Source organism: Nerophis ophidion, linkage group LG10 (genome assembly GCF_033978795.1).
Source record: "Nerophis ophidion isolate RoL-2023_Sa linkage group LG10, RoL_Noph_v1.0, whole genome shotgun sequence".
In the NCBI taxonomy this organism is placed as follows: domain Eukaryota; kingdom Metazoa; phylum Chordata; class Actinopteri; order Syngnathiformes; family Syngnathidae; genus Nerophis; species Nerophis ophidion.
In genome coordinates this window covers 55,378,880-55,395,549 of record NC_084620.1, presented here as the reverse complement: position 1 = coordinate 55,395,549, position 16,670 = coordinate 55,378,880, and the positions used below count along the sequence as shown (strand labels likewise).

The following is a 16,670-nucleotide window of genomic DNA, read 5'->3' as shown; positions in this document are numbered from 1 at the left end:
CACACTTTGAGAAACGCTGGTCTATACCAAGATGGCTGCCAGGTGCCGTAGCTAAGCCGGTATGTTTTAAAGTTGTCGTTTGCCTGCATATCGTAAAAACAACCGTCCGACATTCTTTATTTTGGGTACTTACATATGGTGCCTGACTGTTGTGGCGTTTTAAGGCTATCTGCACTTTTTATGCTACGGTAAAGACAATCAATAGTCCGGTTTTGATTCTATTAGCCTTCAAAGAACCGCAGCGCTGAAAAACATTTCTAACATGGCCGCCGTGCACTCACACAGAGAGCTAGATTGTTTTTTTTTTTCTTCCTACCGCTCCCAGTATGTAATCTTATAAATGGCATAAACGCGCCAGTGACACAATATTTGAATAATATGAACATTAGTTGTGCTCCGCCCTTTTGTGAAATATTTGTTAAGATGGCTGCCGGCTAGCTAACGCTTATCCGGGATTGGGTCGCGGGGGCAGCAGCCAAAGCGGTCTCATCCATCGCTGCTTGCAGATTTAATTTATTTTTAAGTTACCGTATTTTTCGGATTATAAATCGCAGTTTTTTTCATTGTTTGGCCGGGGGTGCGACTTGTACTCTGGAGCAACTTATGTGTGAAATTATTAACACCATCCACCCATCTTCTTCCACTTATCCGAGGTGGGGTAGAACATGCTATACGTTTACCAAACAATTTGTCACTCCTAATCGTTAAATCCGACAAAATCTTCTTCCTCTGTGTTGGTTCTAAACAACTCTGCCAACTCCAAAGGTACACAATGCGCCACTTCATCTTCTATCAGTACGTCGCTATGTTTTACGGTAATATGTTAATACTGTATGATCAGTGTCAGAGCTTGGTCCGCATCGCCGGCAGTAAGTCGGACACGTTTCCAGAGAGGGTTGGACCCCGCCAAGGCTGCCCTTTGTTACCCATTCTGTTCATAACTTTTATAGACAGAATTTCTAGGCGCAGTCAGGGCGTTGAGGCGATCCGGTTCGGTGGCTGCAGGATTAGGTCTCTGCTTTTTGCAGATGATGTGGTCCTGATGGCTTCATCCGGCCAGGATCTTCAGCTCTCACTGGATCGGTTTGCAGCCGAGTGTGAAGCGACTGGGATGGGAATCAGCACCTCCAAATCCGACTCCATGGTTCTTGTCCGGGAAAGGGCGGAGTGCCATCTCCGGGTTGGGGAGGAGATCTTGCCCCAAGTGGAGGAGTTCAAGTACCCAGAAGTCTTGTTCAAGAGTGAGGGAAGAGTGGATGGTGAGATCGACAGGCTGATCGGTGCGGCGTTTTCAGTAATGTGGACGCTGTATCGATCCGTTGTGGTGAAAAAGGAGCTGAGCCGGAAGGCAAAGCTCTGGATTTACCGGTCGATCTATATTCCCATTCTCACCTATGGTCATGAGCTTTGGGTCATGACCGAAAGGACAAGATCACTGGAACAAGCGGCCCAAATGACTTTCCTCCGCCGGGGTGGCGGGGCTCTCCCTTAGAGATAGGGTCATCCGGGAGGAGCTCAAAGTAAAGCCGCTGCTCCTCCACATGGAGAGGAGGTGGTTTGGGCATCTGCTCAGGATGCCACCCGAACGCCTCCCTAGGGACACGTCAGACCGGCAGGAGACCACGGGGAAGACCCAGGCCTGGGAACGCCTTCGGATCCTCCCGGGAGGAGCTGGAGGAAGTGGTTGGGGAGAGGGAAGTCTGGGCTTCCCTGCTTAGGCTGTGTAACCGTGCCCCGACCTCGGATAAGCGAAAGAAAACGGATGGATGGAACTTACAAGAAAAAACGCATTATTTTAGCATATCTATGTACGGCAAAAAAATGTGTCCCCAGTTCTAAGTACAACAAGAAATGTACAAATTCATTACATTAACATCCATCCATCCATCCATTTTCTACCGCTTATTCCCTTTCGGGGTCGCGGGGGGCGCTGGCGCCTATCTCAGCTGGGCCAACACAGATAGACAGACAACATTCACACTCACATTCACACCATCTTTGACAATCAAGGCATGAATGCAACAATCCACATTTTGTATCATTACTATCGTAGTAGTAGTGATATTACGGTACGGCACATAGCTCCGCCCCCTCTGAAGTACAAACATTTAATATTGCGACATCTAGTGGACACATAGAACACCAGTCTTTCATTCAAAATTACAGCAAATTTTTTTTACTTGGCAAACCCATCTTGCAGACCGGATAAAACCTGTTCGCGGGCCTGATATTGCTAAAAAAAAAACATTTTAGTTTACAGAAGCCCAAGGGCCCCGTAACGTCTCCACTTCCCCTTCCACGCCAGTGTTTATCGGCTTCTAAGCTGCACACCCTGCCTTCACGTGATTGGGTGAGCTTGTGATAAGGCAACCGAAGACACTACACAAGACAAAAGTCGAAACCTTTCTGCCCCCTAGTGGCCTGCTTAAATGGCTCTTCAAGTCTCAGCATCGCCCCTTCAGGAACAAAGTGGTAGCATGAGATGACACACAAACAATATTGGCTGCTTAGTCCGGGAATGACCTTGTGTTCCCGGCTCATGAGAACCAGATGTTGTCAAAAACTCCCAGGTTTTTTCCTCCCACCAGCCAGCACAGTATCAGGAATCCCAAACTGTTCCTACTAAAGCTCGTGAAAGCCGTTAAACCACTGAGGCGGGAAGGCATAATGTCCGTCTTTAAGTCCCACTTGGTTGTGATTTAGAGGAGACCCCCACACGTTCTAACCTAGTTGTGTGAACGCTCCAGAACATTCACACATGCTTTTCTATACCAAAATTCATCTATTTATTCTTCTTCTTCGCCAGACCTTGCACATTTTTCATCCGATTCAAAACCATTCCAACTTCAAACTGTTCAGCCTATTTGGGAATCGCGGGCTTTCCCTTGAAAAATTCCCCAAATTTCCAGATTTCCCAGAATTCCAGGTTTTCCGGGACATTTTTCCCCATTCAAAATGAATTGGCCTTTTTCAAACGTCCACCATTTCCACATTTTTCAACCCATTCAAACCATTCCACCTTCAACATATTCCATACATTCAAACGATCATTTTTCAAATTTAAAAAAATTCCAGGAATTCCTTTTTTTTCCCCCAAACCCTTTTTTTTGTACACTACTCCTTCCACATTTTTCCACCCACTTCAACCGTTCCACCGTAAAAACAATCTTCTTAACCAGGATAAAACACAGTTTTTTAAACTGCAAAATTTTCCGCTTTTCCTGAAATTCCAAAATACCATTTCCATCCATCCATTTCCCACCGCTTGTCCTTTATTTCTCATTTAAAAATGTGAATACATCAACATTTCTCGACCGTTTAGAAAAATTCCAACACCAATCATGAAGAACATTGTTTTTTTTTATATTCCAGCTTTTTCTGAAATTCCCATTGAAATGAATGGGACATATATCCCAAGTTGCACAATACCCACATTTTTCAACCCATTCAAACCATTCCACCTTCAACATATTCCATACATTCAAACGATATCCATCCATCCATCCATCGATCCATCATCTTCCGCTTATCCGAGGTCGGGTCGCGGGGGCAACAGCCTAAGCAGGGAAACCCAGACTTCCCTCTCCCCAGCCACTTCGTCTAGCTCTTCCTGGGGGATCCCGAGGCGTTCCCAGGCCAGCCGGGAGACATAGTCTTCCCAACGTGTCCTGGGTCTTCCCCGTGGCCTCCTACCGGTTGGACGTGCCCTAAACACCTCCCTAGGGAGGCGTTCGGGTGGCATCCTGACCAGATGCCCGAACCACCTCATCTGGCTCCTCTCGATGTGGAGGAGCAGCGGCTTTACTTTGAGTTCCTCCCGGATGGCAGAGCTTCTCACCCTATCTCTAAGGGAGAGCCCCGCCACACGGCGGAGGAAACTCATTTCGGCCGCTTGTACCCGTGATCTTATCCTTTCGGTCATGACCCAAAGCTCATGACCATAGGTGAGGATGGGAACGTAGATCGACCGGTAAATTGAGAGCTTTGCCTTCCGGCTCAGCTCCTTCTTCACCACAACGGATCGGTACAACATCCGCATTACTGAAGACGCCGCACCGATTCGCCTGTCGATCTCACGATCCACTCTTCCCCCACTCGTGAACAAGACTCCTAGGTACTTGAACTCCTCCACTTGGGGCAGGGTCTCCTCCCCAACCCGGAGATGGCACTCCACCCTTACATTCAAACGATAATTTTTCAAATTTAAAAAAACTTCCAGGAATTCCCAGCATTCCCTTTTTTTCTGTCAACTACTCCTTCCACATTTTTCAACCCACTTCAACCGTTCCACAGTCAGAACATTCCTCTTAATCAGGACAAAAAATGAATTTGTTTTTTTGAACTGCAAAAATTTCCGCTTTTCCTGAAATTCCAGAATACAATTTCTCAATTAAAAATGTTAGTACATTAACATTTCTCGACCGTTTTGAAACTTTTTTTTTTAAATATTCCCGCTTTTTCCAAAATTCCCAAATTGCAATTAAATTCCCATTAAAAAGAATGGAACATTTTTCCAAGTTGCACAATTTCCACATTTTTCAACCGATTCAAACCAAACGATAATTTTTTAAATTTAGATAAATTCCAGGAATTCCCAGAATTCCCTTTTTTCCCCAAACCTTTTTTCACCCAACTACTCCTCCCATATTTTTAAACCCACTTCAACCGTTCCGTCAAAACATTCCCCTAAATCAGGATTAAAAACAAACTAGTTTATTTTAACTTCAAAAATTTCCGCTTTTCCTGAAATTCCAAAATTCCATTTCTCAATTAAAAATGTTACTTGCCCAAATTGAAAAATTACAACACCAATCATTCAGAACAATCAAATTTTATAGCATTTTTATAAATATTCCCGCTTTTTCCAAAATTCCCAAATTCCAAAATACCATTTCCATCCATCCATTTCTACCGCTTGTCCCATATTTCCCAATTAAAGATGTTACTCTATCAACATTTCTCGACCGTTTTGAAAAATTCCAACACCAATTCCAACTCATTAATAAGAACATTCAATTTTTTTTAATAGAATTTGTAAAAAATATTTCCGCTTTTAATTGAAATTCCCATTGAAATGAATGGGACATTTTTCCAAGTTGCACAATTCCCACATTTTTCAACCTATTCAAACCAATCCAACATCAACACATTCCACACATCCTGGACATTCAAACTGATACTTTCCCAAGTTACAAACCAAATTCCAGTTTTCCTGGAAATTCAAACTCTTCAACATCAAAACCATTCCAACATTCAAACTAATCTTACATTGATACTACATTCTGTCAGTTCAACTTCAGCATTGGAGCATCATCTAGTTCACTCTAAAGTGGAATAAATCAGACAATAATAAGTAGAAAAACTATCTGCATTCTTTTGCTCTGACTATTCTTTTGGGAGAACGTGCATGTTTAGTTAGTCCCAGCTGGGGGTGGTTCAACATGACCCACTAGGTCCTGATGAGGTTGTTTATTTACAGAGGAAGCTGGGAGTTGATTCTGTCCCCTGAACAAACTTCAAGTTTGTGTGTATTCTCCTTCTGCAGCTTGTGACTGCGACCCTCGGGGTATCTCCAGCGGGCAGTGCAACCGTGCAAGCGGACACTGTACCTGCGTGGAGGGTGTGTCGGGCCCACGCTGTGACGAATGCGCCAGGGGCTACCAGGGTGTGTTCCCCGACTGCCAGCCTTGCCACGAGTGCTTTGCTACGTGGGACAGGGTGGTCGGAGAGCTGACCAATCAAACGCGGCGTCTGGAGGCGAAAGTCACGGAATTGCAGACCAACGGTGTGACGGCGCCCTATAAAGACTTAGTCAGCAGCCTGGAGACCAACGCCAAGGCGGTCAGAGAGATCGTGGAGAGCAACCCCGCTGCTGTCCAGCTGGAGAAAATCCAGGACCTGATGCACCAGATCACGTATGTCCACAAAACATCCGCCCCTATACGTTTCTAAAGGGGCGTTCACATGTCTGGATGGCGGTTCAGAAATTTGTCGTGCTCCACACCGTACACAGACCCTGTTCGTCCATCAATCATCCGCCATGAACCGATAGAACCGCATATTGGTTTGAAATGGGCCGTATTCCACACCTCAGAACGAAAGCCTCTGTGTTTTGCACTGCAAGATATGTGATAATACCTGGACAGTAATAATACGACAGTCCCATTTACCTCTCGAATCTTCACGATGTGAACACGGTAACTACAGAGGCGCGGAGTTAAACAGGTCGGAACCACGGTCTTACACGGAAGCACCACGGTCTTACACAGTGGCACTGCGGTTGATAAGCGTAGAGGACAGAGGAGTCCGCTGCCACCACATTGGCGCCGTGTTCAAAATGTGTTAAAGGGGAACATTATCACCAGACCTATGTAAGCGTCAATATATACCTTGATGGTGCAGAAAAAAGACCATATATTTTTTTAACCAATTTCCGAACTCTAAATGGGTGAATTTTGGCGAATTAAACGCCTTTCTGTTTATCGCGCTGGAAGCGATGACTTCAGAATGTGACGTCGCCAAGGTAACACACCCGCCATTTTCATTTTCAACACATTACAAACACCGGGTCTCAGCTCTGTTATTTTCCGTTTTTTTGACTATTTTTTGGAACCTTGGAGACATCATGCCTCGACGGTGTGTTGTCGGAGGGTGTAACAACACTAACAGGGAGGGATTCAAGTTGCACCACTGGCCCGAAGATGCCAAAGTGTCTGCCGCCAGGCTTTTCGCCATTGTTGGGACACGGTTTGAGAACCGCCATAAACCGCCATCTAAACCGCCAGTGTGTGAACGCTCCTTAACGTTTTCAATCAACATTACTTCATGTTGTCAGTGGCCGCATGTCCTACCTGAGCGGGAAACTCAATACAACAGAGGAGACCTTGAATGATCTCGAGAACGAGGCCAACATCACGGACGCAAACGTGGACGAGGTGACGGAGGAGGTGAAGCAGCTGGATCAGCAAATGCAGGAGCTGAGGCAGCAGGTGTATGACGCCAAAAACGCCAACTTGCAGGGTGATCCTCCTGCTTCTTTTTGGACACGCTGGCACACCATCAGCGTCTCCTTGATGTGTTCCTGTGTTGCTGTTTCTCAGGCGCCATGGACACCATCATAGAGTCAAACGAGGAGTCCGTGTTGGCGGCACTCCGGATCAACGCCTCCAGCAGTGATGCCGGCAACACGGTGGAGAAATCGAACGCGCTTCGCAAGGTGACGGAGGACAAGCTGAGCGGCAGCCAGAAAGAGTTTGACCGCCGGCACCAGAGAAACTCCCAAAAGTTGGAGAAGCTCAAGAACGAGTTGGACACATTTGCCCTGTCACCTCTCAGCCAGAAGGTAAGAACGCTGCTGAATCTTCTCCGAGACAGTTGCTCATTCTTTCTCTTTAGACGTGTGGAGGTACAGCGGAACGTGACGAGTGCCCTGGCTCGCCGTGCGGCGGCCTGGGCTGCCTGGATGAAGGCGGAGCATCCCAGTGTGGCGGAGAAGGATGCGAGGGCCTCGTTGTGGCCTCGCAAACTGCTCTCAAGTCAGCCAAGGACCTGGACGAGGAAATCCTGACCGCCATGCAGGAAGTGGACAAGCTCTCCAGGATGGTGAGCGGATACTCGCTTTAGCTGACGTAGCATGGGGACTGACCGTGGCCTTTGATGGTGTCCAGGTGTGGGAAGCCAGTAATCGAGCGAGGGAGGCCAGAGCAAACGCTCAGGAGGTGCTGATCAAATCCAACCAGAGCAAAGCGAGAGTGGAGCAGAGCAACGATCAACTGCGCAGCCTCATTAAGGACATCCGAGACCTGCTCACTAGTGAGTCCAATTATTGCCGTAAAATTTTCACATATAAATTATTCCAATTATCGTCACATCCTATTTTCTGTCCGCCTTCTCTACCTACATCTGATTCAGACATATCAACTGTCAACATGTTTGGCTCAAAATTCTCACATAGATTCTGTGAGTTCCACATTTTCCAGGACTATTTTTCCCATTTGAAGTGACTGTAAAGATTTTGAAACTTCCATTTCTAAACTGATTCAAAACATTGCAATTACTATTGACATCCAAAATAACAATTTTTCAAAGTTAAAAAAAAATCCAGTTTTTCCCAGAATCTTCATTTATGTGGCCCGCAGAGACCTGAAAAAACTTTGCGTGAGTAAAGTGCCTTTATATATTTTCCTATTAAATGTATTTGTTTTTTTTCCATTTTTAAACAAAAAATAAATGTAATGCAAAAAAATAGAAACCTTTTCAACTTTAATAGTGTCCAACACTGCAACAAATATCATATCATACTTTCCAAACATTTTTTTTTTTAAATACAAATAAATATTTGTTTGACTTATGATTTCAAAGCAAGTTATCCATTAAGCTGTACCATATATATATATGTATATATATATATATATATATATATATATATATATATATATATATGTATATATATATATATATATATATATATATATATATATATATGTATGTATGTATATATATATATATATATGTATATATATATATATATATATATATATATTTTTTTTTTTTCAAAATACAAATAAATACTTGTTTGACTTATGATTTCAAAGCAAGTTATCCATTAAGCTGTACCATATATGTATATATGTATGTATATGTATATATATATATATATATATATATATATAAATATAAATATATATATATATATATAAAATATAGATAAAATATATATCTACATATATAAATATATATAATACATATAATATATATTATATACATATATATATTATATATATATATATATATAACAAAAAAGAAACAAATATATATATACAACAAAAAATATATAATAAATATATTATATATATATAATATATAAATATAACAAAAATAAATAAATATGTATACAACAAAAATAAAGACATATATATACAGCAAAAAAAAAATATAAATGTGTTATATATATATATATATCACAAAAATAAATAACTGTATGTATATAAATTCATTTATTTAGTTATATATATAGTTTTATATGTGCGTATATATATATATATATATATATATATATATATATATATATATATATATATATATATATATATATATATATATATATATGACAAAAATAAATAAATATATATATGACAAAAATAAGTAAATATATATATGAAAATTTACAGTGGTTTTAATAACGAATCGAAAAAAACTGCCACTTTTTGTTTTTTACAGTGAGATTCTGTCGACTGAGCTGCCAGTTTTTTACCATAGAGTCTAAGGGTTTTTGATTGATTGATTGTAACTTTTATTAGTAGATTGCACAGTACAGGACATATTCCGTATAACTGACCACTAAATGGTAACACCCGAATAAGTTTTTCAACTTGTTTAAGTCGGGGTCCACGTTAATCAATTCATGGTAAGGTTTTTTTTTTGGTGTCTTATTGTAAATGGAATTAAAGTAAAGTACAAAAAAAATTGCAGAACAGTTGCCAGAATTAAAAAAGGGGTGATGTTTTTTTCTTTACATTAACATATTGTAAAAAATTTAAATTAAAGAAAAAAAACACTAACATTCACAGTAAAAAACAAAAAAAACACCTGCACTATTTTCCATTTAATGTGTTACTTTATGCTGTAAAAAAAAAAATTAAAAAACTATTTTGTACAGAAAAATTCTAGTGACTGTCAGTTTTTCGCTGTAAAATGTAAAGTTATTTTTTATACATGCGTATGAAATAAATATTTATTATTCAAATGCATGAAAAAAAGAAAAAATCATATTAGCTGTTACTAGCGGCCCTCTGATGGCAGCCATAACTGTGACGAGGCCCTCCATTAAAACCACTGCATGGAGCCCGTGTCGTACCACAGTTTGACAATCACTGCTGTAATACAAGTGTTGATACTTCCACATTTCTCAACCGATTCATACCGTTTCAATCTCCTTGATAATGTTACTCAAATGGGAGCACAACAATGTTGACATACTTCTTTTTTCAAAGCTATATTTACAGGCGTTCACGTCCGAGTCATATATTTTAGTACTTGACGTATGCAAATGTTGACGTTTTAAATATTTTCAATCACTTTTTGCAGGTATTACACCCCAGAGTCATATATTTTGGTACTTGACGTATGCTATTGTTGACGTTTTAAATATTTTTATGCAAATTTTGCAGGTATTAGTGAAGTGAATTGCATTTATATTACACCCCGAGTCATATATTTTGGTACTTGACGTATGCTAATGTTGACTTTTTAAATATTTTCAAGCTATTTTTTGCTGGTATTACACCCCCGAGTCATATATTTTGGTACTTGACGTATGCTAATGTTGACTTTTTAAATATTTTCAAGCTATTTTTTGCTGGTATTACACCCCCGAGTCATATATTTTGGTACTTGACGTATGCTAATGTTGACGTTTTAAATATTTTTAAGCATTTTTTGCAGGTATTACACCCCCGAGTCATATATTTGGGTAATTGACGTATGCTAAAGTTGACATTTTAAATATTTTTAAGCAATTTTTGCAGGTATAACAACCCCAAGTCATATATTTTAGTACTTGACGTAGGCTAATGTAGACGCTTTAAATATTCCTAAGCAATTTTTGCTCATATAACACTCCCTAGTCGTATATATTGGTTCTTGACGTATGCTAATGTTGACGTTATAAATATTTTAAAGCAATCTTTGCAGGTATTACACCCCCAGAGTCATATATTTTGGTACTAGACTTTTGCTAATTTTGACGTGTTAGTTGTTTTTAAGCTATTTTTGAAGGTTTTACACCCGAGTCATATATTTTGGTACTTGACATACGCTAATGTTGACGTTTTAAATATTTTTAAGCAATTTTTGCTCATATAACACCCCCTAATCATATATTTTGGTACTTGACGTATGCTAATGTTGACGTTTTAAATATTTTTAAGCAATTTTTGCTCGTATAACACCCCCTAGTCATATATTTTGGTACTTGACGTATGCTAATGTTGACGTTTTAAATATCTTTAAGCAATTTTTGCAGGTATAACACCCCCGAGTCATATATTTTGGTAATTGACGTATGCTAATGTTGACATTTTAAATATTTTTAAGCAATTTTTGCAGGTACAACAACCCCAAGTCATATGTTTTAGTACTTGACGTAGGCTAATGTAGACGTTTTAAATATTCGTAAGCAATTTTTGCTCGTATAACACCCCCTAGTCATATATTTTGGTTCTTGACATATGCTAATGTTGACGTTATAAATATTTTAAAGCAATCTTTGCAGGTATTACACCCCAAGAGTCATATATTTTGGTACTAGACTTTTGCTAATTTTGACGTGTTAGTTGTTTTTAAGCTATTTTTGCAGGTTTTACACCGAGTCATATATTTTGTTACTTGACGTACGCTAATGTTGACGTTTTAAATATTTTTCAGCAATTTTTGCTCATATAACACCCCCTAATCATATATTTTGGTACTTGACGTATGCTAATGTTGACGTTTTAAATATTTTTAAGCAATTTTTGCTCGTATAACACCCCCTAGTCATATACTTTGGCACTTGACGTATGCTAATGTTGACGTTTTAAATATCTTTGAGCAATTTTAGCAGATATAACACCTCCGAGGCCTATACTTTGGTACTTGACGTATGGTAATGTTGATCTTTTAAATATTTTTAAGCAATTTTTTCAGGTATTGCACCCCCGAGTCATATATTTTGGTACTTGACGTATGCTAATGTTGACGTTTTAAATATTTTTCAGCAATTTTTGCTCATATAACACCCCCTAATCATATATTTTGGTACTTGACGTATGCTAATGTTGACGTTTTAAATATTTTTAAGCAATTTTTGCTCGTATAACACCCCCTAGTCATATACTTTGGCACTTGACGTATGCTAATGTTGACGTTTTAAATATCTTTGAGCAATTTTAGCAGATATAACACCTCCAAGGCCTATACTTTGGTACTTGACGTATGGTAATGTTGATCTTTTAAATATTTTTAAGCAATTTTTTCAGGTATTGCACCCCCGAGTCATATATTTTGGTACTTGACGTATGCTAATGTTGACGTTTTAAATATTTTTAGGCCATTTTTTCTAGTATAACACCCCCTAGTCATATATTTTGGTACTTGACGTATGGTAATGTTGACGTTTCAAATATTTTTAAGCCATTTTTGCTAGTATAACACCCCCTAGTCACATATATTGGTACTTGACGTATGGTAATGTTGATGTTTTAAATATTTTTAAGCCATTTTTGCAGGTATTACACCCCAAAGACTTGAAATGTTTTTCTTTGTCAATATTTGCAGCTCAATTTGCAGGTATCTATTTTTTGTTACCAGACGCCATCTGTCTAACATGCTGACTGTTGGCATTTCCGTTCGCCCTTCACATTCGCACGCAATTTCTTCCGTTAATTGCTTTTTCTAGTTATTTTTATTGTAGGTCCCAGCCAAACAAGATCTCTCTGACCAATGTTTGCGCTCAATATTCCAGACGACAGGGCCAACGTGTCAGTGATTGAGGCGGTGGCCAATGAGGTGTTAGCCCTGGAGATGCCAACGTCGACGGAGAAGCTGCAGGAGCTAACGAGGGAAATCAAAGAGAAGGTGGCCGCTCTAACCAGCGTGGAGACGATCCTCAGTGAGAGCGCCGCGGACATCCACATAGCGGAAAACCTGCTGAGGCAGGCTGAGGTCGCCAGGTAAGAGGGAGGAGCCTATCCCAGCTACATTTGGGTGGACAATTTGCCACCTCACGGCAGGGCCAACACAGATAGACTCTGGCCAAGTCATGGTTGCATATTCAGACTTGTTGGTCCATTCTAGTAAGAGGGCGTCCGACCTGAAGGAGGCTTCGGACATGGTCAACTCGGCCCTGAATGAGACGGAGCGTGCTCAGAGCGCCGCCATGGACGCCATCCAGCTTGCTCAGAATAACACAAATGGAACTTTGGACCTGCTGCTTTCCGTGAGTTTGTTGCAGCTTGCGGTGGTGTTTCCAGTACCGACCACGCGTTTGTGTGTGTCAGGTGAGGTCTGAGACGGCGGCGTCGGAAGAAAGGCTCGGCGACACGAACGACCGGCTGCTCAAGCTGGAGCGCGAAGTGGGCCTGCTGCGACAGAATGAGCTGGAGGTCACCAGCATGGCGAAGACGGCCGATTGGATCAGCGAGCGGGCCAAGAGCAACGCAGAGGAGGCTAAGCAGGTCGCACACAAACACATAACATTCTCCTTTGTCGTGAATAGGGTTGTACGAAACACCGGTACTAGTTTAGTACCACGACACTAATGAATCATATTCGGTACTATACCGCATCTAAAAAGTACCAGTTTCCGCCCCCCACCCCTTTTTTTTAACAGGCACGACGGCGCGGCGTCATATTCAATCAATGTTTATTCATATAGCCCTAAATCACAAGTGTCTCAAAGGGCTGCACAAGCCACAACAACATCCTCAGTTCAGAGCCCCCATAAGGGAAAAGAAAAACTCACAATCCAGTGGGATGTCAATGTGAATTACTATGAGAAACCTTGGAGAGGACCGCGGTAATCCCCCCGCCCCCTCAAGGGGAGACCGGATGCGATGGACGTCGAGTGGGTCTAACATAATATTGTGAAAGTCCTTTGGGGGGAAAGTGGGGGGCTCGCCGTGGACTTTACAGTTACGGTAGCACAATTGTCCCCGAACGGGCTAACATCACGACTAACGTGTTACACGTCCGATTCGCCCGGCGACTATCGGAGTATCAGCGCTGGGGTGCAGTGCACCACGGTTTTGTATTGTCGCTCGGTCCTTCGGCGGAGTGCTTCGGAAGCTACCGGGCCGCTCGTCTCCCCGGCGCCATGGAGGGAGCGAGAGAGAGACACACACACAGTGACAGACACCGATCGGGTCTAATGGAAAAGCGGCAAAATATTTCTCTGCTTGCATCACGCAGGTGACGTCAATGTTCGGCCCTCCAGAGCCATATACCACACCGTGATTGGTAGATTCCTTCAGCTCCGCACACAACGCTGTCAAAGGCTATTCATATAAAACTCGCGGGCTGCACTAACATTGACTTTCATATTAAGGCGGGGGCCGCAAAATAACGTCTCGCGGACCGCAATTGGCCCGCGTGTCTGAGACCCCTGCTTTAGAACTTTGTTGTGAAAATCTCCTTCCACGTCTGTGGGAACGCTTCCCGCCCACACTGCTTGGTGCCTTGTCTGAGCTGCTGTGACGCAGATTACCATAGTTACTAATTAGATGACCATAGTAACTAATTAGATTACCATAGTAACTAATTAGATTACCATAGTTACTGGTATATCATCCATAAGCGCAGATTCCAACCATTGAAATACTTTGTAAAGTTGAAGACTTACGGTCATTAGAAAACATGAGTGCACATCATAATGGCAGCTACACTTTCCATCTTGAAAGGTCAAAAAAAAAAATTTGGGAACGTCCGGCGGGCCAGATTCAAAAGATTAACGGGCCGCATGTGGCCCCTGGGCCTTAATTTGCCCAGGGAGGTGAGGGGAGCAGTGTGCAGCAGCAGAGGCCACGCCCAGGAATAATTTTTGGGTGATTTAACCCCCAATTCCAACCTTTGATGCTACATTATTATTTTATATCCACTGTGGACTGGACTCTCACTTTTATGTTAGATCCACTATGGACTGGACTCTCACTATTGTATTAGATCCACTATAGACTGGACTCTCACTATTATGTTAGAACCACTATGGACTGGACTCTCACAATATTATGTTAGATCCACTATGGGCTGGACTCTCACACTATTATGTTAGATCCACTATGGACTGGACTCTCCCTATTATGTTAGATCCACTATGGACTGGACTCTCACTATTATGTTAGATCCACTATGGACTGGACTCTCACTATTATGTTAGAACTACTATGGACTGGACTCTCACAATATTATGTTAGAACCACTATGGACTGGACTCTCACTATTATGTTAGAACCACTATGGACTGGACTCTCACAATATTATGTTAGATCCACTGTGGACTGGACTCTCACTATTATGTTAAATCCACCATTGATTGGACTTTCACAATATTATGTTAGACCCACTATGGACTGGACTCTTACTATTATGTTAGATCCACTATGGACTGGACCTATAGAATATCATGTTAGACCCACTATGGACTGGACTCTCACTATTAGGTTAGATCCACTTGATGCTGGGAGGTCATGGGTCACATTTTTATAGTCTTTGGTCTGACTCGGCCGGGGTTTGAACTCACAACCTACCCATCTCAGGGTGGACACTCTAACCACTAGGCCACTGAGTAGGTCCCCTCTATTTAGAAAAGTATCTAAATACATTTTGGTATCGGGACAATCCTAGTTGTGAACAAGGCTTATTTTGTGTGCGAAGGAGTTTGAGACGGAGGTAAAAGACAAACTAGAAGAGGTGGAGGACCTGATGGAGGACAAAGGGGAGTCCGTGCTACAAGCCAGGAAAAAGGCAGATGAGCTTCAGCAAGAAGCCAAAGAGCTGCTGGCTCAGAGCAGCAGTAAACTGCAGCGACTACGAGGTAAACATCACTTTGCTTGCTTCTCAGTGGCCTTTTAGGACCTTAAAAAGACAAGATTGATGAAATGTTTCCTCTGGGCCTCTCAGAACTGGAGAGTTCGTACGACAACAACCAAAGCGTCCTAGAGGCCAAAGCTGCCGAGCTGGCCGAGCTGGAGGAGACGGCCCGCCGCGTCATGGAGGAGATCAGCGCCAAGGTGACGCTGTACAGCACCTGCTTGTGAGGCGCCAACACCCCAAAGACAACCTTGTCCGCCACGAAGACTTCAACAAGACTTCCACACTGTCAATCAAGTTCGCTGCTTGGAATCATGGGAGTTGTGAAGGAAACCAAACACACCTCGGTGCCAGAAAGCCAAAGTGTCAGTTTTTTCTAAATTCCACTGAAAAATGTGCAGTATAAATACATTAAACTACTATTAACTGTACACATGAATTTTGTTTATCATGTAATAAAAAAATATTTTTAACATGCAACCTAAACTGACTGACTACATTAGGGGTCGGAAATCCAAAATGTTGAAAGAGCCATATTGGACCACAAATACAAAAACAGATCTGTCTGGAGCCACAAAAAATTAAAAGCCATATTACATACAGAGAGTGTGTCATGAGACATAAATTGAATTAAGAGGACTTGAAGGAAACTAAATGAGCTCAAATATAGCTACAAATGAGGCATCCATCCATCCATTTTCTACCGCTTATTCCCTTTTGGGGTCGCTGGCGCCTATCTCAGCTACAATCGGGCGGAAGGCAGGGTACACCCTGGACAAGTCGCCACCTCATCGCAGGGCCAACACAGATAGACAACATTCACACTCACATCACGGTGGCAGAGGGGTTAGTGCGTCTGCCTCACAATACAAAGTTCCTGCAGTCCTGGGTTCAAATCCAGGCTCGGGATCTTTCTGTGTGGAGTTTGCATGTTCTCCCCCTGAGTGCGTGGGTTCCCTCCGGGTACTCCGGCTTCCTCCCACTTCCAAAAACATGCACCTGGGGATAGGTTGATTGGCAACACTAAATTGGCCCAAATGAGGCATAATGATGCAATATGTACATACAGCTAGCCTAAATAGCATGTTAGCATCGATTAGCTTGCA

General features: G+C 41.8%; 1 protein-coding gene across 2 annotated transcripts in view; it reads left to right on the top strand.

The window, feature by feature from the left end:
- The window catches only part of lamb1b (laminin, beta 1b), a 95,683-nt gene extending 79,633 nt beyond the window's left edge, over positions 1–16,050 (top strand). For both annotated transcript variants that reach the window (XM_061914174.1, XM_061914173.1), the window contains exons 24-33: positions 5,546–5,915; positions 6,836–7,020; positions 7,101–7,342; positions 7,396–7,602; positions 7,668–7,812; positions 12,503–12,710; positions 12,835–12,976; positions 13,038–13,214; positions 15,409–15,568; positions 15,655–16,050. In XM_061914174.1, coding sequence (XP_061770158.1) covers positions 5,546–5,915; positions 6,836–7,020; positions 7,101–7,342; positions 7,396–7,602; positions 7,668–7,812; positions 12,503–12,710; positions 12,835–12,976; positions 13,038–13,214; positions 15,409–15,568; positions 15,655–15,791 — 1,973 coding nt within the window. In that variant the 3' untranslated portion in view covers positions 15,792–16,050. The remainder of the gene's footprint in view (positions 1–5,545; positions 5,916–6,835; positions 7,021–7,100; positions 7,343–7,395; positions 7,603–7,667; positions 7,813–12,502; positions 12,711–12,834; positions 12,977–13,037; positions 13,215–15,408; positions 15,569–15,654) is intronic.
- Positions 16,051–16,670: the final 620 nt, after the last annotated feature.